The sequence below is a fragment of the Schistocerca nitens genome, chromosome 9 (assembly GCF_023898315.1).
Source record: "Schistocerca nitens isolate TAMUIC-IGC-003100 chromosome 9, iqSchNite1.1, whole genome shotgun sequence".
Classification (NCBI taxonomy): Eukaryota; Metazoa; Arthropoda; class Insecta; order Orthoptera; family Acrididae; genus Schistocerca; species Schistocerca nitens.
Genome location: NC_064622.1, coordinates 61,185,426 through 61,211,577, shown reverse-complemented (window position 1 = coordinate 61,211,577; position 26,152 = coordinate 61,185,426). Strand labels below are relative to the sequence as shown.

The following is a 26,152-nucleotide window of genomic DNA, read 5'->3' as shown; positions in this document are numbered from 1 at the left end:
AGTAGGTAGTCAAAATTGCAATTGCAACCAATAAAATTGATTGACATTAGAAATATCATATTCACACTCAGATATGTTTATTCATGCATAATATTTGAATGATAGTGGCCTTTTTCTAGAAATAAAATATTATAAACATAAATTTTGATCATGTGTAGTGTAATTTTTTTGCGCTTTATTTTTATTGGGCCTTCATATTAATTTCAGTGGCGTGCTACTGGAAGAGATCTGTTCGATTTGGTGTGCCGCACTATTGGACTAAGAGAAACATGGTATTTTGGACTTCAATATGAAGATTCAAAAGGCTTTATATCATGGTTGAAACTGGACAAGAAAGGTAATTTCTGATTTACTGAAGCACCATAGTGTGGGAACAGTATTCTGTGATACAGCATTCGTACAGTGATAAAAACTCAGATGTATTTCTTGTAGTTTCTGCCAATCAGTTATTGTTGCAGATTGCTGCCAGGTTTATTACTTGAAGTTTTGACAGTTAATAATTAACTTTATAATGATTCCAGAATGAGATATTCACTCTGCAGTGGAGTGTGCACTGATATGAAACTTCCTGGCAGATTAAAACTGTGTGCCGGACCGAGACTCTAACTCGGGACCTTTGCCTTTCACGGGCAAGCGCTCAACCATCTGAGCTACCCAAGCACGTCTCACGCCCCATCCTCACAGCTTTAGTTCTGCCAGTACCTCGTCTCCTACCTTCCAAACTTCACAGAAGCTCCCTTTGAACCTTGCAGAACTAGCACTCCTGGAAGAAAGGTAGGAGACGAGGTACTGGCAGAACTAAAGCTGTGAGGACGGGGCGTGAGCCGTGCTTGGGTAACTCAGATGGTAGAGCACTTGCCTGCGAAAGGCAAAGGTACCGAGTTCAAGTCTCGGTCCGGCACACAGTTTTAATCTGCCAGGAAGTTTCAACTTTATAATGTTCCAAAGATGAGCTTCAAAAACTGATAAATACTAAGCTTGTGGGGCATAGAAAAAAGTGAAAATTGAATATATATGTTTACTCACTGAACTGGCCATTTTGACTCAGCTCCCATGTTGTTTTACCAAATCTCTTGATGCATGTGTGAGGGTCATGCTTAAAAAAACGCTATAAATAATAATTTCCAATACCCTTTTTACATGATTAAGACATTTTTACATATATGAATATTTGTAAATGGGACCAAATTGTGAAAAAGAACTAAATAATAAAATAACAAGAAGTGAAAGAACTATCATTATGTACATTGTTTTTCATGCAATTTTCAAAGAATATAATGAAAAATGCTAACTATTGCTGGTGACTTGTTACTTACTTATGTATTCTAATTTTCTGATTTTGATGGTAAGTCCTTTGGGAGGGTCATTAGTTATCAGATAGGTTTTCAGAAAGAATATATGAGATTGAATTCTAACTAGGACAAAAACAAGTGTTCTTCACTGATAGAGGTAAAAACAGCAAGGGCTAATGGTTTGATGGTAGGAGGCAAACTGTGGTAAAAGGAGGACTGAAAATGAAGCAGCAGTTATAAAAACAGGATTTAAAAAGTGGTTCATTGTAGCAACTACTGGTAGAGGAGAATTTAATTTATTATGATAGTGGGGGTGGCTTTGCGCAAGCTTAAAATAAATATTATAGGCTATATTCAGAAATCTTTGCTGAAGTCATAAAGCCGCTTCAATAGCAAAGAGCACTTGAACACAGCTTTAAATGTAACCAAAATCTCATACATGAACAAATACTGAAAGAAGCCAAAATTAGTGTTATATGATTGATATGTCTGAAGCATTTGTTGTATTTAAAGTAAAATTCTATCTACCAATTTGATTGAGACACTTGGTGACAATAATGGCATCAAAGTTGAGGATAATAGAGAGAATGCCGATACACTAAATTTTTTTCCCAAAATTATTTCACTGAGGAAGATCATGCTGAAATTCCTCCTTTCAACCATTGCTTAAACATCTAAATGACAAATAACTGTCTATGGGATACAACATTAGCTAAAAATCACTCAGCAAACGAAAAGTGGCAGGACAGAGTGATCTGCCCAAACGATCCACCTAGACTACGCTAAAGAACTTGCTCCTCTTGTAGCAGCAGTTTACTGTAAATTGCTGGAGGAGTGAAATATTCCAAGGGGTGGAAAAATGCATAGCCCATTCACATTTTCAAGGAGCTCCATTGAACAGACACATGCAAATGTAGATCAGTTTTGTAGGAGTTCAAAGACTGGTTTGTTGTAGTCTATCCTGTGCAAGCTTTTTCATCTCTGCATAACTACTCAAACCTACATCCATTTGAACCTGCTTACTGTATTCAAGCTTGTACAATTTTTACCCCCATATTTCCTGCCATCACCAAATTGACTATTCCTGGATGCCTCAGGCTGTGTCCTATCAACAGATCCCTTCTTTTAGTCAGGTTGTGCCTTAAAAACTTCTTTGTTCTTCAGTTTGATTCATTACCTCCTCATTTGTTATTCTATATATACATCTAATATTCAGCATTGTTCTGTAGCACTATTCTATTCTTGCTAGTCATCCACATTTCACTTCCATACAAGGCCATATTCCAGACAAATAAGAGATTTCCTGCCACTTAAATTTATATTAGATGTTAACAAATTCCTGTTATTCAGAAACGCTTTTTCTGCTATTGCCTGTTCTCATTTTGTATCCTTCCTACTTGGCGCATCATAACTTATTTTTCTGTCCAAATAACATGCCCTAATTTAATTTCTTTAGCATCACCTGATTTCATTTGACTACATTCCAGTAGTCTTGTTTTACTTTTGTCAATGTGCATCGTGTAATAAGCTTTTTTTTTTTCAAGACACTATCCATTCCATTCAACTGCTCCTTCAAGTCATTTGCCATTGCTGACGGAATCACCAAGCTATTGGCAAACCTCTAAGTTTTTATTTCTTCTCCCTGAACTTTAATTTCCATTTCAAACTTCTCCTTCATTTCTTTCACATCTTGCTGAATGCACAGAGTGAATAACATCTTACACCTTTCCAGTTGCCTCACACTTTTTCTCTGTCCCTACTTCTGTCAGCTTAAGCAAACACTCATCAAAGACAGTGTCACCATGGCCACAGATAGAAGCATTTGGGAGTTTGCCTTTGTGTGTGTGTGTGTGTGTGTATGTGAGAGAGAGAGAGAGAGAGAGAGAGAGAGAGAGAGAGAGAGAGAGAGAGTCTTAGACTGGAAAATAATTGCAGCTCACTGGTTAGTTACATCTATGTACTGTTACTCATCACCTGTATGCAAATGTCACTGAGGAACAGGTGAGCAGTTGATTTTCCTCATTTCTGTTTATTGATTCCTCCTTGGAATTTCATTTATTGTAGTAGCTACATCATAAGAAGGAAAAAATCAAATTTGCAATTTTTATGTTAATATTTTGTTTGATAAAGAGAAATAGCATTGAATTGTAGAACTAGTGGCAAAATTCTTTAGATTGTGTCAAGTTTACGTGGTCTTGGAGTGCTACATTTAATTTCTTCTGTTAACTCTAGACAAACTGTCATCAGTGTTATTTCTCCACATTGACAAGTCAGTTGCAGTTCTGTGTAAGCCTCCTTCATAGTGTTGTGCCTGTTTGTAGTTGTTGTTTGTATATTTTATATGAGGTGGCATATCTGGCTTTGGGGTCATTAAAAATCTGTTTCTTCAGCCATAACAAATTCTCCCTCTTGGTCTCTTATCAGAAACATTTTGATCGAAGTATACTCAAGAACTTCTAAGAGGAGCTTTTCTTTCCATATGGCTCTAAGCTGTAATTGTTTTACTTCAAGGATCCCCAGGAGAACTTTTTCCCATCCTAAATGCTGTCGTATACGAGGTGTGGCTAGAAAAAAACCGGACTAGTACTGGTGAAACAATAAAACGAATGCAATAAGGCTGAAAGTCGCGTGGCCTGTCACGTGACTCTCGCTCCGCCTACTGCTCGAGTTTCATCTGCCTCCTGCACTCAGTCTGCCCGTGGCGTCTGTTTTAAGTAGTTGACGTTTTGTCTGTGCATCGGAAAATGTTGAGTGTACAGAAAGAACAGCGTGTTAACATCAAATTTTGTTTCAAACTAGGAAAATCTGCAAGTGAAACGTTTGTAATGTTACAACAAGTGTACGGCGATGATTGTTTATCGCGAACACAAGTGTTTGAGTGGTTTAAACGATTTAAAGATGGCCGCGAAGACACCAGTGATGACAGTCGCACTGGCAGACCATTGTCAGCAAAAACTGATGCAAACATTGAAAAAATCGGTAAACTTGTTCGACAAGATCGCCGTTTAACAATCAGAGCAGTGTCTGAGTTAACAGGAGTTGACAAGGAAAGTGTTAGGCAGATTCTTCATGAAAGTTTCAACATGAACGAAGTGTGTTCAAAAATGGTTCCAAAGTTTCTCACAATTGAACAGAAGGAACGCCGAAGAATGATTTGTTCTGACATCCTGGAAAACATTGAAAGTGATCCCACCTTCTTACAAAATGTTATTACTTGCGATGAATCGTGGTTTTTTACTTACGATCCCGAAACTAAACGCCAATTGATGCATTGGAAAACTCCTGGTTCTCCACGACAAAAAAAAGCACGAATGTCAAAATCGAAATTCAAGGCAATGATGATTGTTTTTTTTTTGACATCAAAGGGATTGTGCACATTGATTGGGTACCAGAGGGACAAACAGTGAATCAGCATTACTACATTAGCATCCTGGCTACCCTACGTGAGCGAGTACGGAGAAAATGGAACGATTTGTGGAGAAAAAAGTCATGGATCCTTCACCAAGACGTTGAAGACGTTTTTGGCAAAACGCAACATTCCCATCCTAGATCATCCACCCTACTCACCTGATTTGGCCCCCTGTGACTTTTTTCTTTTCCCTAAAGTCAAGTCAGCTTTGAAAGGAACTAGATTTGAGACTGTTGAAGCAGTAAAAGAAAAAGAGACGGAAGTAATGTATGGACTTACCGAAAATGATCTGCAGCATTGCTATGAACAGTGGAAAATTCGTATGGAGTGGTGTAGAGACCGAGGAGGAGAGTACATTGAAGGAGACAACATGAAATTGTAAATAATTGTAAATAAATGTTTTTTCCAGCATCAGTCCGGTTTTTTTCTAGCCGCACCTCGTATCTCAATCCATGTGCCTGGATGTTAAAGTTCTTAAGCTGCTATGTCTTCATGTAAAAATATTGCCATTCTCTGGTCCATTTTTGTCTTTTGTAGCCAGTAACAAAAGAGCCTCATTTCTGTTGCCTTGAAAGAACTCTTTGCTGTCTTAATAATAGTTCCTGCCTCAATTCTATATTGTAGTGTCTTGATATTACATTCAAGTGACAACAGATTGAAACATGTTCCTGTGTGGGTTTCTTATATCCTTAAAGTTATCACACAATGGCATGGAATGGTGACGGGCAACAGTAAAGATGGAACTTTCATTTTAAAGTTATCTGCAGTAGCTGTGTTACAATGTATTATGATTGTATATTATTTCTTAAAAAATACAAAAATCATCAGTTTCCTTTGTATGCTGTTTTCATTCCTAGCTAAACTTTCAGTAATCACTAATAACTATCTGGCAATGTTTTTTAGAGGAATACACCACCCTTTGGCTCTGTGTTTTTGTCTATTTCCTGTGTGCAATCTAGATTTTGACTTCGACACTCTACCGAGTATAGTGATCTTAGCTTATTAACATATTTTGCTGTGTACTGTGCAAGATGACATATACACAATTCAGCATGTTTGCTTGACACGATATAATTGGTACAAAATTAATGTCTTGTGGGAATGGAGCACATTATCACACTAACCCATCATCTTGTGGGAATGGAGCACATTATTCCACTAACACATCATATCTGCAATAACCACCCAGAGCAGATAAACACAAGGTGTTGGAAATTTTGGAGAAAGTTTTGTTACAATATGAGACTGTTTTTCATGGTTAGGGTGTGGTCCCGTTATTGAGCTTAAGAAAACGTTAATTGCAGAAGGATGCAAACAGAACAGTTTCGAGATGATGATGATAGTTTGTATCTGCACAACACTGCAACCTGTCATAAAGCAGCATCTATGAGGCAATGGTTTGTGAACAATAACATTCCTAAAATGGAATAGGCTGCCATTCCTCCACAGACATTCAGACGCATCATTAAAAGTGTCTCCTCCAGCAGCGTGCAAGCTGTCATAAATGCCAAAGAAGAACACACTCCATCTTAAGGTTCACTAATAGGGGTCCAGATAATTGTGACCGGGTTGTGTGGGCTGGGCCGGGGGGGGGGGGGGGGGAGGCAGGCAATGATGCCATCTGTCGATATTCCGGGATGTTTGGACTTGATGACGCACTTCAGTTTTTGCGAAGTATCCGTGTATGTATTAATTGTGATACCATGTTCCGGAAAGTGAGTAAGCAATAGACCCTTGCAGTCAAAGACTTTCCTAGAGCTGATGTGCATGGATTTGGATTTTTTCATTAGCGTGAATCCATGTTTTTACTATTATTGGCTCTGACACTTGTACTCGTGCTCAAAATGATGACTTAATGATTCACCTCCCATGACAGTATGTGACAGGAAATATTATTCATTGTGATACTATTCCAGATGCTGCAGTGATGTCAAAATTCTGTTCAATTCCTGCTCCTCTGTAAGGCTCTGGGAACCCACTGTGCACAGATTTTCTGAAACTTCAGATGCTCTGACATGATGGTGGGAGTGGAACCATGACTGATGCCCAACATGAACCAAATGTCTTCCACCATATGTTGGTCATCTCTGAGCATCCACTACAGCAATGGCAAAAGGGCTAGTTACATAATGAGCCTCTCCTGCCGACTGCTGTCTTTCAATGACATCCGACATTCTTGAAGTCATTTATTCCATGCAAACATGTGTGCATGTGTTCACCAAACACAGCAGGCATTTAATCATTAATGTCACTTCCTGACATCCCATCCGCAGTCAAAAACTGCACTACACCTCACTGTTCCTCTTTCCTGGTCTCCATAATGAAGTCAAATGCACATACAACTTGTTGACCTCACATAAAGCATGTCTTAAAGACAATGGCACAGTGGCGAACATCTTACTATTCCTTACTGATTCCTAGGTGAGGACACTTCAATACACACATCTACATGTGTTACCAATGTCCACACCATGTTCGTTATATAGTTTCTCATTTTCATTTTACTGTCCCTTATAGACATAGTGTGTTGTACACGACATGGCAGGTCTCAACATGTCTCCATGTCCATGCAAGACAAAGACCACAAAGTGTTCAAACAAACTATAAAACAATTCCAAATGTAGTATGTGTGCCCTCATTTTGATGATTGTTGTTGATTTCATTTCTACTGTCTGAAACACAATTGTTTGTGTGTATAAACATACCCACGCATCTCTCTCTCTCTCTCTCTCTCTCTCTCTCTCACACACACACACACACACACACACAGGAGGGGGAGAGAGAGAGAGAGAGAGAGAGAGAAGGAATAAAAATAGAGAGAAACCTTCACCCTTAAAATGGTTTCAGTGCAGGACCAAGGCATCCCACAACAGCCTCAAACAGCATTCATGTTTCTGGGGAAGTTCTATCCTGAAGATGTGGCGGAAGAATTGGTGCAAGAGGTTACTCAGCATCTGTTCTTTCTGCAAGTTAAACAAGCGATCCTATCAATGGACATCTACTGCCCTCCAGAGGCATCTGTTTTGCTTGCATCGTATGCTGTGCAAGCTAAGGTGAGCTCATAGCAGTATACAACTAATTTTCATCAGGAAAAGTATACTAAAGTGACAGTACTCAGTAATTTACCATCCCCAGATGTGCCAGAGGGATCCATATCTGAAATCCAAAACATTAACTTAGAAGAAAGAATGCCAAGTCTGCAGAATTTGCATGTTAAAATATACTGCTGAATGTTGCCCCCCCCCCCACCTCCTCCTGCTCCCCTCTGACCCTAGTGGTAAATGAATTGTAAGAAGGTCCTCTGTTTCTACAGAAATCAGTGAATACTTTCTTACACCTGAAATACTGGTAAGTAAGAAATAATTCTCAACCACTGTTAAGCCAAAGGCACCAATATCAATATTATAAAATTAAAATTATTATATGTCATTTTTTTTCTTCATTCTGTATTGATAAAATCAATAAAGGAATGGTGGGTGAAGTACATTCTGACCGTGGAGCTATAGGACTGGCAAGAATCTATTTTATGATATCTTTATTACAGAGTCAGAACTGCAAACATTACTGGTCAAATTTCTGTGTATGACTGAATCTTAAATATTTGTAGAAAATCTTTCAAACAGTGGAAAATCCAAAATGGAATTACAAAACTATTTAAGACAGATTTCTACCCACCACATAGGAGAGGCATTGAGTTGCTGATAGGTACATTTAAAAGTACATATACTGTTGGATATTTATTAGCTATTGGACAAAGTCCTTTGTCAGACTGGAAAAAGTTCTCTCTCAGACAAAAATGCATGTGCACAGCCCCCTCCCCCACACACGTTCATACGTGCACAAGTGAAGTGAGAGGCAGAGGGTAGGGGTGAGGGAAGATGCTGTAGTGCTGCCTATAGGAGTGTGCAAAGGTATGATGAAGAGAGAATGGTGGGATACAAGGGTGCACAGCATTGGTTGGCTGGGGAAGGTTGAAAGAGGGAGGTGGAGACAGGGACTAGTGATAGTTGAAGACAGGATGGTTACAGGAATGAAGTGCACGTCACAGGCAGAGTTCCCATCTGTGCAGTCCAAAAAACTGATGTTGATAGGAAGAACTGTGATGCACAGTCAGGCATACTACACTCCTGGAAATTGAAATAAGAACACCGTGAATTCATTGTCCCAGGAAGGGGAAACTTTATTGACACATTTCTGGGGTCAGATACATCACATGATCACACTGACAGAACCACAGGCACATAGACACAGGCAACAGAGCATGCACAATGTCGGCACTAGTACAGTGTATATCCACCTTTCGCAGCAATGCTGGCTGCTATTCTCCCATGGAGACGATCGTAGAGATGCTGGATGTAGTCCTGTGGAACGGCTTGCCATGCCATTTCCACCTGGCGCCTCAGTTGGACCAGCGTTCGTGCTGGACGTGCAGACCGCGTGAGACGACGCTTCATCCAGTCCCAAACATGCTCAATGGGGGACAGATCCGGAGATCTTGCTAGCCAGGGTAGTTGACTTACACCTTCTAGAGCACGTTGGGTGGCACGGGATACATGCGGACGTGCATTGTCCTGTTGGAACAGCAAGTTCCCTTGCCGGTCTAGGAATGGTAGAACGATGGGTTCGATGACAGTTTGGATGTACCGTGCACTATTCAGTGTCCCCTCGACGATCACCAGTGGTGTACGGCCAGTGTAGGAGATCGCTCCCCACACCATGATGCCGGGTGTTGGCCCTGTGTGCCTCGGTCGTATGCAGTCCTGATTGTGGCGCTCACCTGCACGGCGCCAAACACGCATACGACCATCATTGGCACCAAGGCAGAAGCGACTCTCATCGCTGAAGACGACACGTCTCCATTCGTCCCTCCATTCACGCCTGTCGCGACACCACTGGAGGCGGGCTGCACGATGTCGGGGCGTGAGCGGAAGACGGCCTAACGGTGTGCGGGACCGTAGCCCAGCTTCATGGAGACGGTTGCGAATGGTCCTCGCCGATACCCCAGGAGGAACAGTGTCCCTAATCTGCTGGGAAGTGGCGGTGCGGTCCCCTACGGCACTGCGTAGGATCCTACGGTCTTGGCGTGCATCCGTGCGTCGCTGCGGTCCGGTCCCAGGTCGACGGGCACGTGCACCTTCCGCCGACCACTGGCGACAACATCGATGTACTGTGGAGACCTCACGCCCCACGTGTTGAGCAATTCAGCGGTACGTCCACCCGGCCTCCCGCATGCCCACTATATGCCCTCACTCAAAGTCCGTCAACTGCACATACGGTTCACGTCCACGCTGTCGCGGCATGCTACCAGTGTTAAAGACTGCGATGGAGCTCTGTATGCCACGGCAAACCGGCTGACACTGACGGCGGCAGTGCACAAATGCTGCGCAGCTAGCGCCATTCGACGGCCAACACCGCGGGTCCTGGTGTGTCCGCTGTGCCGTGCGTGTGATCATTGCTTGTACAGCCCTCTCGCAGTGTCCGGAGCAAGTATAGTGGGTCTGACACACCGGTGTCAATGTGTTCTTTTTTCCATTTCCAGGAGTGTATGTTGAACAGCCAGCTATCTCATGGCCACAGTTTGGCAGTAGCCACTCACGTGAACAGACAGCGTGTCAGCGGTCATGACTATGTAGAATTCTGCACAGTACTTGCAACTAAAGGGCTGCTTTCATCGGTAGGGCAGCACTACAATATCTTTCTCCACCCTTTACCCTTCTACACCTCTGTCTTCCACCACAAATCTCTTCTGCACTCACACTACACAATGCAGCTGATATCATTACTCGCCCTAGCAGAGGAGACGACAGTGGCCTTTTGTATGTGACTTCGGCAGGTGTGTCCTTTGTATAATAAAAGACTGTCCAATAGCTAAAAAATGTAAAAGAGTCTACATTTAATTGTTTCCAGCCTCTGCTCAACTGCTTCTCTACGTGGTGAGTAGCAGTCTATTCTAATTCATATTTTTATAGAACATCATTCCACTTTGACATACATTTTTCCTTGGCTGCATGGTATACAATACACTCGCACTTTTGCAAGTGCCTTTTATTTGTTCTTAATCTCTTAAACCTTTGTTTTAATATTCAGAGTCGACTGTATCTCCTTTGAGCTGTAGTATTTATTAAACAACAAGATTATTTTTGAATTAATAATTTTTTTTTAAAATTGAAAATTGAACTGCAAGTATCTTTATTAATGATCAGTCTTTATGATTTCATTACACATTTGAAGTTACAGGTCAAAGCTCTAAAAGATGACTTATTTTAAGTAAAAAATTGTTAATTTAATATTGCTGGTGTTATGTCAAAGTCTAACAGGTGTTTAGCTATACTTCTTGTGATAAATTATTTTGATTATTTTTCTCTAAACAGTCTTCTTTTCTTTTAAAAATTCTAAAAAGGTGTTATATATTAGACCAAGATTCACTGATAACATTGCAGTTCTGTCAGAGACTTCAAAGGACTAGTAAGAGCAGTTGAGCAGACTGGATAGTATCTTGAAAAGAGGTTAGAAGATGAACATAAACAAAGGTAAAACAGGAGTAATGGATTCTAGCTGAAGAAAATCAGACAGTGCGGAGGGAATTAGATAAGGAAATGAGACAGTAAAACTAGTAGATGAGTTTTACTATTTGGGCTGTGAAAGAACTGATGGCTGAAGTAGAGAGGGTATAAATTGCTGATTGACAGTAACAAGAAAAGCATTTCAGAAAAAAAGAGGAATTTGTTAACACTTATTATAAGTTTAAGTTGTCTCTCTCTCTCTCTCTCTCTCTGAAGGTATTTGTCTGGAGTGTAGACTTGTACGGATGTGAAACATGGACGATAAGCAGTTCAGACAATAACAGAACAGCAGCTTTTTAACTGTAGTGCTATAGAAGAATGATTAAGATTAGATGGTTAGATTCAATAACAAAGGAAGTGTTACTGAATAGAATTGGGGAGAAAAAGGAAATTCGTGACACAACCTAACTAAACGAAGGGATCAACAATGTAGGAAAAGACAGATTGCTACTTGCTGTAAAGAAGACACGTCAAGTTGCAGACTCACAATTTAAAAACGCTCACAAAAAGATTTCAGCTACAGGCTTCATCAGTAAAAGAGATACGCACAAGCAAGCACAATTCACGCACGCACAACCACCAACTCCAGATCTTGGACCAGAATGCAACTGTCACGTGGGATGCAAGCAGCAATCTGGAGGCTGGGAAGGGGAAGGGATAGTATTGTACAGGTGGGGAGAGAGACGAGAGCTGTCTGGTGGAGTGTACAGGACTAAACTGCCAACAGGCACTGCGTCAGGGGGTGGTGGAGCATGGAGAAGGGGTAAAAAAGAGAAAGAAAGCAGAGTTGTGAGGGCAGCAAATAAACATGGTGGGAGATGAGAATGGGGAGGAGGTGATAGGACAGAGGGGGTAGAAAGTGTTGGGCGGAGGGTGTGGGAACCGTATGTTACCATGGGTTGAGGCAGGAATAATTATGGGAGCAAAGAATGTGTTGTAAGGATAACTCCTATCCACGCAGTTCAGAAAAGCTGGTGGCGGATGGGAGGATCCAGATGGCTCAGGTAGTGAAGCAGCCATTGAAGCCAAGTGTGTTATGTTCAGCTGCGTGTTGTGCCACAGGGTGGTCTACTTTGCTCTTGGCCACAGTTTGGCAGTGGCCATTCATCCTGGTGGACAGCTGGTTGGTAGTCATACCAATATAAAAAGCTGTCCAATGATTGCAGCAGAGTTGGTAAATGACATGGCTAGTTTCACAGGTGGCCCGGCCCCTAATGGGGTAGGATAAAGTGGGGACAGGTTTTGCATCTGGGTCTTCCACAAGGATATGATCCTTGTGGCAAGGGGTTGGGATTCGGAGTGCCATGTGGACATATTAGGATGTTGTGGAGGTTGGGTGGGCAATGGAACACAACTTTAGGAGGGGTAGGAAATATCGCAGGTGGGATGTCCCTCATTTTAGGGCATGGTGATGGGTAATCAAAGCCCTGGTGAAGGATGTGGATCAGTTGTTCCAGTCTGGGCTGGTACTGTGTGACGAAGGGGACACTCGTTCGTGGCTGGTTGTTGAGGGTGGTGGGAGGATTTGGGGTGTGAAGGGAAATGACAAGGGAGTTCTGTTTGTGGATCAGGTCTGAGGGATAGTGCCTGTCAGTGAAGGCCTTGGTGATGACAGATGTCAAAATGCAGGTGTGGTAGTGTCTTTTAGTTGTGCATGTCTGCAACTTGACATGTCTTCTTTGAGTGAAGTAGCAATTTGCTTTTTCCTACAGTTTGGGAACTCCTATCTGGAGTTTCCATTGTTTGATAAAAGAAGAATTGATTGGTAGGGCACTTCCTGAGGCATCAGTGAATTGCCAGATTGGTAATGGAGGGGTAAAAATTGTTGAAGGAGACCAAGGGACGAATACAGTAGGCAGATTCAAATGGATTTATATTGCAACAGTTATTTGGGGATGAATAGGCTTGCACAGAATAGACTAACAGGAGAGCTACATCAAACCAGTCTTTGGACTGAAGACCACAATAATAATAAAGTATAGCGGGTGGACAAAAATATGGAAACACCAAAAATACAACACAGTATCTTGCCTAATATGGTGTAAAAAATCAATTGGTGTTCAAAATAGCTTCCAGTCATCTCAAAATCGATAAATATAGGTCCCGTATGGTTTTCATGTGTATGTTTTACCATTTTTACTGCAAAATAGGGGCAAGGTCAAGTAACAATGATGGAGGTGGAGAGCAACCATGCACCCTTCTCTCCATAGTAGATCACAAAGGCTCAGTGATTGGTCTGGTGACTACAGTGACTAGGGGGTGTGACAATTTCGTCCTTATGCTCACAAAACCAGTCGTAGACAATGCAAGCTGTATGAGCAGAGATCATGTTGTCTTGGAACATAACATCACCATTGGAAAACAAACATTATACATTGGCAATAACACAACGTTGCACCTTGTAGAGTAACCGTGGGGCCTATGGAATACCACAATATGCTGCCCAAATCGTCACCAAGCCCCTGCCACATTTCACTCTCTGTACATAACTCAGCCAGAAGTTGGAAACAGTGTGAAATGAGACTCATCTGATCAAATGACTTCCTTCCATTGCTCCACAGCCCATATTTTATGGCTTTAACATACACATTTATCAGCATTGTGACTTAGCGGATGACTTTTTTTCACTATCCCTGCATGTGGTATGAGTTTTGAAATGCCAAACACTCGGCTATTTTGGTTATGAGAGCACCCACTATATAAGCACCAATAATATCCTGACATTCAAATTCACTTAGTTCCAACATAATGCACTCACAGCTTCACACAAACGCTATTCTGACACCTACAATCTAGTGAGGACGTTGCACAAGTGCCATTCATGGTGAGATGCATCAGTATATCCTGCAGGCTTGGCTGGCATCTGCATTTATGTTTAAGCCTGCATTTCTCTCTCTGTTTCCATATTCCTGTGAGTGAATTACAGCCTTCTCAATCTTGAAGTTATTAATAGATTTAACACAATAAATTGATACAGTTGTGAGATATCGTATCCATTTGGCTGAAGAATATATTTAAATCAAGCTGAAAAACTTATAGTCTTGACATATTTAAGAATGTTCAACCAATCTTGATATATTGAAGAATGTTACTGCCAAATAAATAAAATGTTATAACCTGTAATGTATTATATCTTATGCAATAATTTTACATATTTGTTGTAGTATGGTGACTATGATGAAGCAACTCATAAGCCAGGAATGCTGGCAAGTGAAGATTTGTTACCTCAGAGAGTAATTGATCAGTACCAGATGACACCAGAAATGTGGGAAGACAGAATAAAAATCTGGTACGCCGATCATCGTGGTATGTCCAGAGACGAAGCAGAGATGGAATATCTTAAGATTGCTCAGGATCTTGAGATGTATGGAGTCAACTATTTTCCTATTTGTGTGAGTCAGTACAGTATGTAATATCCATCAAATCTCTGGCACCACAATTTTAATCATAACTGATCTAGACAACAACCTTTGCAAGTACACTACGTGTACTGCAAAAGAGTGCCTTATTAGTTGAATAATTTTCTCTTGCCTTCTCTTTACAGTTGTGTTCAGTTACAAGTAGAAATTCATTATGCAAGATCAGAGGTACTGCTTGTTAGCTGTGTGTTATTTTTTCATTGTGCATCTACTTGGAGTTATGATACTTTCTTACAGACTCAATGTTATTTATCAGCTGTGTGCAGCACTGTGATAATGTGTGATATCTGCTCAATTTGACATTATATAACAATTTGTATGGACAAACTGGGTGGATGTATTCTATTTTTTATTATTGGTATGTGTCAGAATTGGCAACCAATACATTAGTTAACTCACCTTTGCAAGTAAACCATTATTTACAGAAATGGAACACCTTGTAGAAATTGAGTCCAGGTGAGACAGTAGACATGTGTGTCACTTATAATTCAAAGAATCTTATTCAAATCTCCCATGATTTTTTAGATTTCTCTTTATGAATTCTTAGGAGTGATATAATTGAATCTGTGGCTGACTTAATTCCCATTCTTGTTGGGAGGACCATATTGTTTGATCACAATTACATACAGCTGTGTATTTGGCTGTAAAGCCAGCTTTAGTATCCATTTGCTGGATTGTTTTTTATGCTGCTTTAGAGTTTTACTATGTATCAATATAAAGTATTCAGATGACAAGTCAGTACTGACTTAAGAAGCGAAAGAGCGACACAACATATAGGTGTATTCTGCAAGGGAAATGAACTTGAAAACAATATTATCAAAATGGAAGAGAAAGGAGATGGAGAGGAGAGGGGAAATATGACATTGCGAGAATAATTTGACAGAGCACTGAAATATCTAAATTTAAACAAGGCCGCTGGAGTAGATAGCATTACCTCAGAACTATTGACATCCTAGGCAGAACCAGTGATGACAAAACTATTCCACATTTTGTGCAAGATATATGAGACAGTCAAAATACCCTCGGACTTCAAGAAGAATGTAATAATTCCAGCTCCAATAGTTTAATAAGTCATATGTGCAAAATAGTGATGTCTTATTTACAGAAGAATGCAGGGATGGAAAACATTCATTAAAATCATTAAAAGTAAGTATTTTTCAGATTGGTCGGTTTTAATCTGTATTTTTCAGTTTTTGGTCAGTAAAGTCATTTTTATTCCATAGCTTCTTTAAAAATGATTTATGTGATATGAAAAAAGGTTTGTGGCCAGTCTTTGCTAAAGTTATTGAAAAGGTTGTGTGTGCAAGGATAATTGATCATTTTATTTTACATATTTTGCTGTCAAATGTACAGTTTAGTTTTAGAAGTGGTTTAACAACTGAAAATTCTATATTCTCTTGTCCCTGTGAGGTACTGGATGGATTAAACTAAAGGTTTTGAATGCTAGACATCTTTTTTGATTTAACTGAGGTGTTTGATTGTATTTATCACAAAATATTGCTCCAGTAGTTGGACCATTATGGAATAGGGGAGTAGCTCTTAATTGGTTGCTTTAACAACAGACAACGAAAGGTCATTATCCACAGTACCAAGAATGGCTAAGATGTGGTGGTCTGAATGGGGCATTGTCCAATGGGAGTTGCCTCAGGGAGCATTGTTGGGGCCACTCCTGTTCCTTAGTTATATAAATGACGAGCCCTCTAGTATTACATGTGATTCTACAATATTTCTGTTTCCTGATGACACTAGCTTGATAGTAAAGGATGTTGTGTGTGACATTGGCACTGTTTCAAATAGTGCATTTCATAAGTTCATGGCTTGTAGAAAATAAACTAATGTTAAATCACAATAAGACTCAGTTTTTACTGTTTCTAACACACAGTTCAACAAAACCCGACATTTTAATCTCGCAGAATGGGCATATGATTAGTGAAACTGAACAGTTCAGATTTCTAGGTGTTCAGATGTAATAAACTGTCATGGAAAGCCCACATTCAGGATCTTGTTCAAAGACTTGATGCTGCCATTTTTACTATTTGAATGGTATCTGAAGTAAGTGATAGTTAGACAGAAAAAGTAGTCTACTTTACTTATTTTCATTTGCTTAGGGCATGTGGTATTATATTTTGGGGTAACTCATCCAATTCTCAAAAGATTTTTTTGGCTCAGAAAGACGCAGTTTGGAAAATAAGTGGTGTAAGTTCGTGACTCTTTTGTTGTCTCCTGTTCATTAGTTTTGGTATTCTGACATTGGTCTCTCTCTCTCTCTCTCTCTCTCTCTCTCTCTCTCTCTTTCTCTCTCTACTTTTCTTGTTAACAATATCAGCTTATTCCCAAGAATTAGCAGATTTCAATCAGTTAATATCAGATCTGTATTTGGATCGTACTTCCTTGACTCCTGTGCAGAAAGGTGTGCAGTTACTGCTGCAGCCATTTTCAGTACACTACCACAAGAATGCAAAAATCTTAGCAATAACACATGCACTTTCAAATCGAAACTGAAGAGTTTCCTCATGGGTCACTCCTATTCTGTCAAGGAGTTCCTTGAAAAATTAAGCTGATTCCTGTGTTGTATTGTTGATTGCACTTACATAAACTTATGGCTTGCCTTTTTTGAGTTCATAAACATTTTATTTTATCTTTTATTACTCATATGTTGTAATTTCATGTACTGTCACGTGCGATGACTTTGGAGATTTGCTCCTCAGTTTGGTCCTACGGAACTAGATGTGTAAAATAAAAATAAAAAGTATTGCTTTATGTGGCAAGTGGATTGGAAAATTAGAAAATGCCCTTGAGAAGGCTCTGAATTACAACTTTGTTAATGGCCTTTTGCACCAGAGAGTAATTTTGATCTCTGTATTGGAAGTGTTATTCAAGTGGTGTGAAATAATTGAAAACATGAAGACAGTTAACAAATTTCAAGGTAAGTCAGGAATTTTCAGTGTCTTGGACCTTCAGTGCTATAAGGGGGCATGCTTCTACACAGAAGCACAGAGAAACTGAGTACTTCACAACTTTGTTTTTCTTCAGCCCATTCTGGATGTAGCATTGATGGTGTAATTTCATCTTCCAGAGCTACACCATCAATTCAGCTTTATTTTGCTAGATAAATTGGTTCAACGGTATAGTTAATCTGGTGTTTATAAATTATTGGAGCGAACTTTGCTTTTCACCCATCTTCTGAGGTTTCAGAGACACCTTTGAGGCAATGTTTTTGGGGAGAGTCCCTGAGTTCAAAGTTCACCCTTTCGAGGACAAAGGTAAGATATTTAGTGTGTGACGCTCTAGCTCCATATTTTAAAAAGCAGATAGTGGATGATATTGGAGGAGCATGTTTCTCCCTTATGTTGTGACAAAACTGTGGATACAGCTTCAAAGAGAAAGTTTCAACTATAGTTAAATGCTTGTCTGATTGTAAACAAATGATTATGACATCTATAGACTTTCTTCATTGGTAAAACCAAGTTAAATGGAGCCTTGGATAGTGCCTAACTTTCTCATTCAGAGCTATTGATGACAGATTGTGATGGACGTGGTGATAAAAAAAACTGCGAATTTTATTGTGAATGAGTCTCTGATCCTGTTAGGAAGAAAACAGGTGATTGATGTTGGCACATGAAACATACACATTTCCATAATGCAGTCAATAAAGGAAGACAAGACTTGGGTGAAAATGCTTTGGACATAATCTTGTTCTCTTTAATTTTATTGATGGAACCAAACATCTTGTTGGGAAGATTTTGAAAAAATACAATCCATTGTGATACTTCTGAGTTGTTGATTATCAAAGCACGTTTCCTCTGGGTGGCCGACATTAGAACCTGCTTGAGAGAGACTTTTAGAACAGTGGTCAGCTGTTGAAAAATACTTTCTTCAGTTCATACCCTAGGAAGTTTCAGGAAGTCGTTTCTGAAAGTATTTGTATGGAGTGTAGCCATGTATGGAAGTGAAACATGGACAATAAATAGTTTGGACATGAAGAGAATAGAAGTTTTCGAAATGTGGTGCTACAGAAGAATGCTGAAGATTAGATGGGTAGATCACATAACTAATGAGGAGGTATTGAATAGAATTGGGGAGAAGAGGAGTTTGTGGCATAACTTGACGAGAAGAAAGGACCGGTTGGTAGGACATATTCTGAGGCATCAAGGGATCATAAATTTAGCATTGGAGGGCAGCGTGGAGGATAAAAATCGTAGAGGGAGACCAAGAGATGAATACACTAAGCAGATTCAGAAGGATGTAGGTTGCAATAGGTACTGGGAGATGAAGAAACTTGCACAGGATAGGGTAGCATGGAGAGCTGCATCAAACCAGTCTCAGGACTGAAGACCACAACAACAACAACCACCCTAGGACAAAAGCTTGCTGATGAGTTATTTGAAATACAAAAATAGTGTTAAACTATTAAAAGATAAATTTCCAAAGCAGAAATTATATTTGTTTGTGCAAGTGTTCATACATGTTAAAGATTCGCTGTTTTCCTTCAAAAGAGAGGTCCTTTAATATGTCTAATCCGTAATGAACTTACAAACCTTGTCAGAAGACTCGTGAACCAATTTTGTGCTTGTGCTGCTCCACTGAGTGTGGAAGCATTCTGTGATAAGTATTATTTGCCATTAAGAAACATAGTACACAGTACTTGAGGAAGTGAATGTCTCAAGAAGTTAAGTGCACAACAAATATGCTGTATTTCCATGCAAGCTAAAAAGCACTAGTGTCCTCTTGCATACATATTTTGGAAAAGTTTTTTTGGATAAACTTGTGTTTTGGTGTCTTCAGTGTTTGTATCCTGTAAAGAGGGTGAAAGGTGGAACATATAAAAACGTTTTGAAATTGTCTGCAGTTCTTCCTACTGAGTACAGCAAACCTGCACTAGTTGATGAGTGGAAATTGTTGACAGAAGAAGGAAAAAAGTCTGGTAGTGACATTTACTAGAGTCGGTGTTTTGAGAAGAAATAATACCTTTTGAGAAAAGAAATACTCTACTGTTAAGATGCCATAAATATGTGTGAAAGAACATTGGGTGCTCATTTGACTATGAGAGATGGTGTAATGAATGTGTTTGGGGGAAGGCTCACTTTGTGCCTATCATTCCGGAACATCTTGAGTTGGCCTGCACAGCTCAGCTCATATTAGATACAGGTATTACAGTGAAGATGAGAAGAGAGTGGCTGAATAAAAACTGAAGAAACAAGATCATGAAGAGAGATTGTTACAAGCAAGTATGAAGAATAAATTTGAAAAAGTAGTAGTAAATATTGTACATGGTGTATGGGTGCTGAAGAAAATGAAAGAAGAAGAAAAGGAGGAAAGATTGACTGTTGACAGACAAGTGGATGATGCAAACAAGTGCTTAAAAGAAGCAATGAATAAAAAGGACAGGGTGGGAATTAGTGTGGCTCAAACAGTTTTGTAGAGTGCTATGAAATTCAGGGTAAAAAAAGTGAAAAAAAATAAAGATGTAGAAGAAATATAGAAAGCAGTTGATAAGAGAAAAAAAATTTTTTTTTCAGAGCAGCAAAAAGAAGGCAAACGTAATGACCTAATTTTCTAAACAAATCTAGAAGATTTTTCACATTACATTTAACAATTAAAAGTTGTTAACATTTTGTTTGTGGTGTTCTTAAAATGGTACAGTACAGCTGCACTTTAAAGCTTTTCCTAGTTTGAGGTGTATTTGTGTTGAATAGGAGCTTGTCTGTATAATTATAATAAAGTGCAATGATGTTTTTGATTATTTATTATTATTAGTTGTAATTTTGTAATAGCTTTTCATGTTGATTAGAATCAGAATAATAAATAAGTGAGAGTTGGCGGGCTCTGACGATCGTGGGGGGGGATAGATAGAGAGAGAGAGAGAGAGAGAGAGAGAGAGAGAGAGAGAGAGAGACTCTATGAATTATCTTAGAAGATACATTAAAGAAAGAAAAACTATTTTTATAGCATTTTTAGACTTAGAGAAAGCTTTTGACAAAGCAGATTGGTATTCACTCTTTTGACATTCCAATAGTAGAGGAGATAAAATACAGGGAGCAAAAGGTTTTATACGGCTCATAGAGAATTCAGACTGCAGTTAAGAGAGTCAAGTGACATGAAAGAGAAGCAGTAGTTGAGATTGCAGTGACACAGAGTAGTAATCCATCCCCAGTGTTATCCATCCTGTTCATTCAGCAAGCATTAAAGAAAACCAAAGAAAAATTTTGAGAGGAAATTTAAATTCAGGAAGAAGAAATAAAAAATTTGATGTTTGCTAATGTATAGTAATTCTGCCACAGACAGCAAAGGCCTTAGAAGAGCAATGGAATGAAGTGGACAGCATTGTGATAAGAGGTTCAGGAAGAAGAAATAAAAACTTTGATGTTTGCTTATGACATAGTGATTCTGTAGGGGTTAGCAAAGGCTTTGGGAGAGCAACAGAATGAAGTGGTTAGCATCGTGATAACAGATTATAAGATGAACATCACTAGAGTAAAACAAGGGTAATGAAATGTAGTCAGATTAAATTAGATGCTGCTGATGGAATTAAATTAGGAAATGGGATCCTAAAAGTGTAGATGAGTTTTGTGATTTGAGCAGCAAAATAACTGATGATGGCAGAAGCAGAGAGGATATAAAATGTATACTGACAGTAGCAAGAAAAGCATTCCTGTAAAAGAGGAATTTGTTAACATCTAATATAAATGTAAATGTTGGGAAGTCTTTTGTGAAGGTATTTACCTGGAGTGTAGCCTTGTATGGATGTGAAACATGGATGATAAGCAGTTTGAAGTGGAAAAGGATAGAAGATTTTGAAATGTAGTGCTGCAGAAGAATTCTGAGGATTAGACGGTTACATAGAATAACAGAGGAGGTGGTACTGAATCAGACTGGATAAAAAAGAAATTGATGTTACAACTTGAATAAGAGATGGGATTAGTTGATTGGACACATCCTGATGCATCAAGGAATGATTAGTTTGCTAATGGTAGGAAGTATGTGTTGGGGGGAGGGAATTGCAGAATGAGACCGAGTGATGAATACAGTAAGCAAGTTGAAATGGATGTAGAATGGCAGTGTCTTTTTTAATTAAAAATCCAAAAATAAGCTTCTAATTTTTAGTAGTTTCCTGTGCTTTAACTGTTTTTTAACTCTGACTTTACTTTTAAGTACAGAAAATATTGAGCAGTGATTTTGAAAATAATTATTGTAACATGTCTTTTTATTTAAAATTAAGTTTACTAATACATTTTACTTTTATTTTTTCAGAATAAAAAGGATACAGAACTTTGGTTAGGAGTGACAGCATTAGGGTTAAACATATATGAAAAAGAGAACAAGCTTACACCAAAAACAACTTTTACGTGGTCTGAGATTAGGCACATAAGCTTTGATGATAAGAAGTTTATTATAAAACCAGTAGAAAAATCCTCACCAAACTTTGTGTTTTTCTCACAGAAAGTACGAATGAACAAATTGGTAAGTTCACATCCGCCAATTTTAAATATAGAACTCAAATTTAAATCTGAGATAAATTAGTGATTAAAAAATCATCTGACTGGAAAATTTTAAACTAGAATAATCAATAGACTGAACTGTTGTGCTCCATTTTTATGGAAGACTGATAGTGCAGAGAATTACAAGCATCTTTTTAACTCTCTAAGCAGTGGTACACTGCTAGAATGTGCTTCCATACAGATAATGGTAGTACAGGGATATTTTGAAATATTGGTATTCCACTGTTCATGTCTGTTAATTTGTTCCACCCAGAATTCATGTAAAGCTGTTGCTGGGCATTGAGGAAAAGGAGATGTCTGCCATTTTCACTATTGAATAGTTTTACCTTTTCTTTCACCAACGTTCTAACTGCAGCCTGCCTCAGATTTCTGTACTATGTCACTCTCTTCATCATAAAGTAAAACTTACATTCATTGTCCTCAATTATTTGTTGTGTATATTCCTGTCTCTGTCTTACTGTAGAATTTTTGTCTTCTGTGGCTCCCTATGGTATCTATGCAGTTATTTCTTGTTGTCTTGACACATGTCCTATCATCCTTACCCTTCTTCTGTTTAGTATTTTCCACATATTTCTTTCCTTGCAGATTCTGCAGAGCACCCTGTTTTCTTTTCTTGTCAGTCCACTGTATATTCAGCAGCCTCTTGTAACACCATATCTAAAATACTTCATCTTCTTCCTCTCAGGTATTTACACTGTCCAAATACTTTGTACAGTTTTAATATAGTAAGGAAACTTGTCTCTTGATCGAGAGGACTGTAGTTTATATCTATTCTGATCAACCTTGTATCTGTTTCTGTTGCTGTAATGATTCTGTGCATCCAGCTTCTTATGGCAGTTGGGTGGACAAAGCATTTTTTGTCTACCAAAAGGCATTTGAGTCAGTACCACTCCTGTGCTTATTATCGAAAGTCCAGTCACTTGGGGTATCAAGTGAAATTTGGAACTGCATTTAGGATTTCTTAGTAAGAAGGCTGTACTACACTACCTTCTAACTTCAGGTGTGCCCCAGGCAAATGTTTTAGGGCCATCACTGTTGTTGTTGTAGATTAATGAGCTTGTGGACAACATGAATAGCAACCACAGGACTTTTTGCAGTTGTGATTATCATTAATGAAGTACTGACTGAGAAAAGCTGCATAAATGTTCAGTTGGACATTGATAAGATTTTTAAGTGTTGCAGAGATTGACAACGTGCTTGAAATGATCACCTCATAAAAAATTTAGTATCCTGTGACTACAATATCAATGAGTCACAGTTGAAATTGATCAGCTCATACAGATACCTGGATGTACTGTTCGTACGGATATGGAATTGAACAGTCACATAGCTGAAGTCCCAGGTAAAGCAGGTAGCAGATTTCGTTTCATTGCTAGAAAATTTATTTTTTTGGTCATCAATCTTTTGACTGATTTGATGCAGCCCCCCCCCCCCCCCCCCTGTGATTCCGTATCCTGTGCCAACCTCTTCACCCTAAAATAGCACTTGGACCCAGTGACCTCCACCCTGGACATTCCACTGTTTAATTTTGTTCTCAATTATTTGTTGAATATGCTCCATTGCTCTATCTTCACAATATATTCCATTCTGTCTTCACAGCTCCCTTGAATACTATGGAAGTTATTGCTTGATGTCTTTAACACATGTCCTGTCATCCTGTCCTTTCTTCTTGGTAATGTTTTCCATATGTTCCTCTCCTCACTGATTTGGGAGAGCATCACCCCATTTCTTACCTTTCCTGTCCACATAATAGCGCCGCATCTCAAATGCTTCAATTATCTTCTTTTCTTGTTTATGCATAGTCCATGATTCACTTTCATTCAACACTATGTTCCAAACATACATTCTCAAAAATTTCATGTGCAGATAAAGGTCGAGGGAAATGCAGTCAGCCTGCTAAGAAAATTACTTGTGTGACCCGTCCTAGAATATTGCTGAAGTTTGAAAAACATATACCAAACAGGACCAACAGGGATATTGGGTGGGTACAAAGAAAGGCAGCACCAATGATCACACATTTGTTTGACCCTTGGGAGAGCATTGCAGGGATACTGACAAAACTGAACTGGCATACACTTGAAGAAAGATGCAAAGTATTTGAGAAACCCTATTTACAAAGTGATTAGCACACTGGACTCGCATTCGGAAGGACGACGGTTCAATCCCGCGTCTGGCCATCCTGGTTCAGGTTTTCCGTGATTTCCCTAAATCGCTCCAGGCAAATGCCGGGATGGTTCATTTGAAAGGTCACGGCCGACTTCCTTCCCGGTCCTTCCCTAATCGAATGAGACCGATGACCTCGCTGTTTGGTCTCTTCCCCCAAACAACCCAACCCAACCCTATTTACAATGTTTCAAGAACCAGCTTTAAGTGATGAATATAGCAATAACACTTATGGAATACTCAGTTAGTACTTGGAGGAACATAAGCAGATTAAAAACCATGTATTTCAGTTATATATAAATCAGGGAATGTAACCCCTTTGTTAGAAAAGTTCCAGGACAGGCTTTTTTTGTTTTTTTAAAAATAGAAAATTGCACTTACCTAGTGTGATGCTAGCTCCTATCGAAGAGTCCTCTTGGCTATCAATAAGCAGTTGCCAATGTTTCTGGAGGTTTTGGAAGCAAACAGGGAAATTTTCAACCACAATGCCCGTGAGCTCATTTGTCAAAGCCCATTGGATGTGTGTGATATACTTTGTAGGATGGGTGGGTGGCAGAACACCCCTTTAGGAAGGGTGGGAAGGGTTGTGGGTAAGGTGTTCCGGGTATGATGATAGGTAATCGAAGCAGTCTCCATTGCTAAGGATATGGCTCAGTTGTTCCAGTCTAGAATGATGTTGGGTGATACGGGGGGTGCTCTTTTACTGCTGGCTCTTGGGGGTAACAGAAGGATAAGGAGTGTTTGAGGATATATTGTGAGAAATCTATCTGTGGACTACGTGTGGCAGATAGTGCCTGTTTGTGAAGGCCTTAGTGAGACTTCCAGTGTACTGGGTAAGGAAACTCCAGTCACTGCACATGTGCTATCCACGAACAGTGAGACAAATCCGCAGTGATTTTTTTGGTGTGGAAGGAATGTGAGCTGTCAAAATGCAGGTACCTTTGATGGTCTGTTGGCTCATTAATGACAAAAGTATTGATAGAACCATCAGAGAGGTAGAGGTCATTGTTTAGGAAGATGGCACATTGGGCTGAGGAGGACCAGTGAAGCAAATGAGATAAACATGTAGATTTTCTGTAGATAGTCTGAAAACGGATTTGCATAGGAAAATGCCATGTGAGTGCCTGTGGCCACACCAGGTTTGCTTGTAGATTTCCCTTCGAAAGAGAAGTAGTTATGTGTGAAGATGTAGTTAGATATCTAAGGAATGAGGTTGTGGTTTGGAGTCTGAAGACATTGGGAGGGGGAAAGGGGAATGTTGGTATGTAGGGAGGTCGCATCAGTAATAACAAGTAGGAATTCGGGTGGCAATAGGATGAGTATGGTTTAGAGCCATTGGAGGAAGTGGTTCGCATTTTTAATATGGGAAGTCTAGGCTACATTCAGTTGGTAGGTGGTGTCACTTGACAAAAGCATTGGAAACAGTTCACTGGTGCACCCAGAATAATTGGGTTTATAGATTTTGAGAAGAGTGTAGAATGTGGGTGTGAGGTTGATGGGTGGATTATTACCCTGATAACCCCCCCCCCCCCCCCCAAAAAAAAAAAAAAGAGCACACACTCACACTCTCTTACGTACGTACGTACATATTCATGATGGAGAAGGATTCGAATAAGAGATTCTGGAATGGGACTAAAGATTTAAAATGGAATTATAGGTTATGCTGGACTTCTGGGGTGGGATCAATATGACAGAGCTTGTAGGTGGAGGAGACAGGCAGATGGCAGATGCCTCCTGTCAGTTAATTGCTATGATTCATTACGATAGTGATGGAATCTTTGCCCCTGGTGAGGATGATTAAATCAAG

At 39.4% G+C, this 26,152-nt stretch overlaps 1 protein-coding gene across 1 annotated transcript in view; it reads left to right on the top strand.

Moving 5' to 3' along the window:
* LOC126204462 (merlin) overlaps window positions 1-26,152 on the top strand; it is a 156,944-nt gene that overhangs the window by 28,176 nt on the left and 102,616 nt on the right. Inside the window, exons 2-5 of the mRNA XM_049938849.1 lie at window positions 208-337; window positions 7,549-7,754; window positions 14,429-14,656; window positions 21,935-22,144. Coding sequence (XP_049794806.1) covers window positions 208-337; window positions 7,549-7,754; window positions 14,429-14,656; window positions 21,935-22,144 — 774 coding nt within the window. The remainder of the gene's footprint in view (window positions 1-207; window positions 338-7,548; window positions 7,755-14,428; window positions 14,657-21,934; window positions 22,145-26,152) is intronic.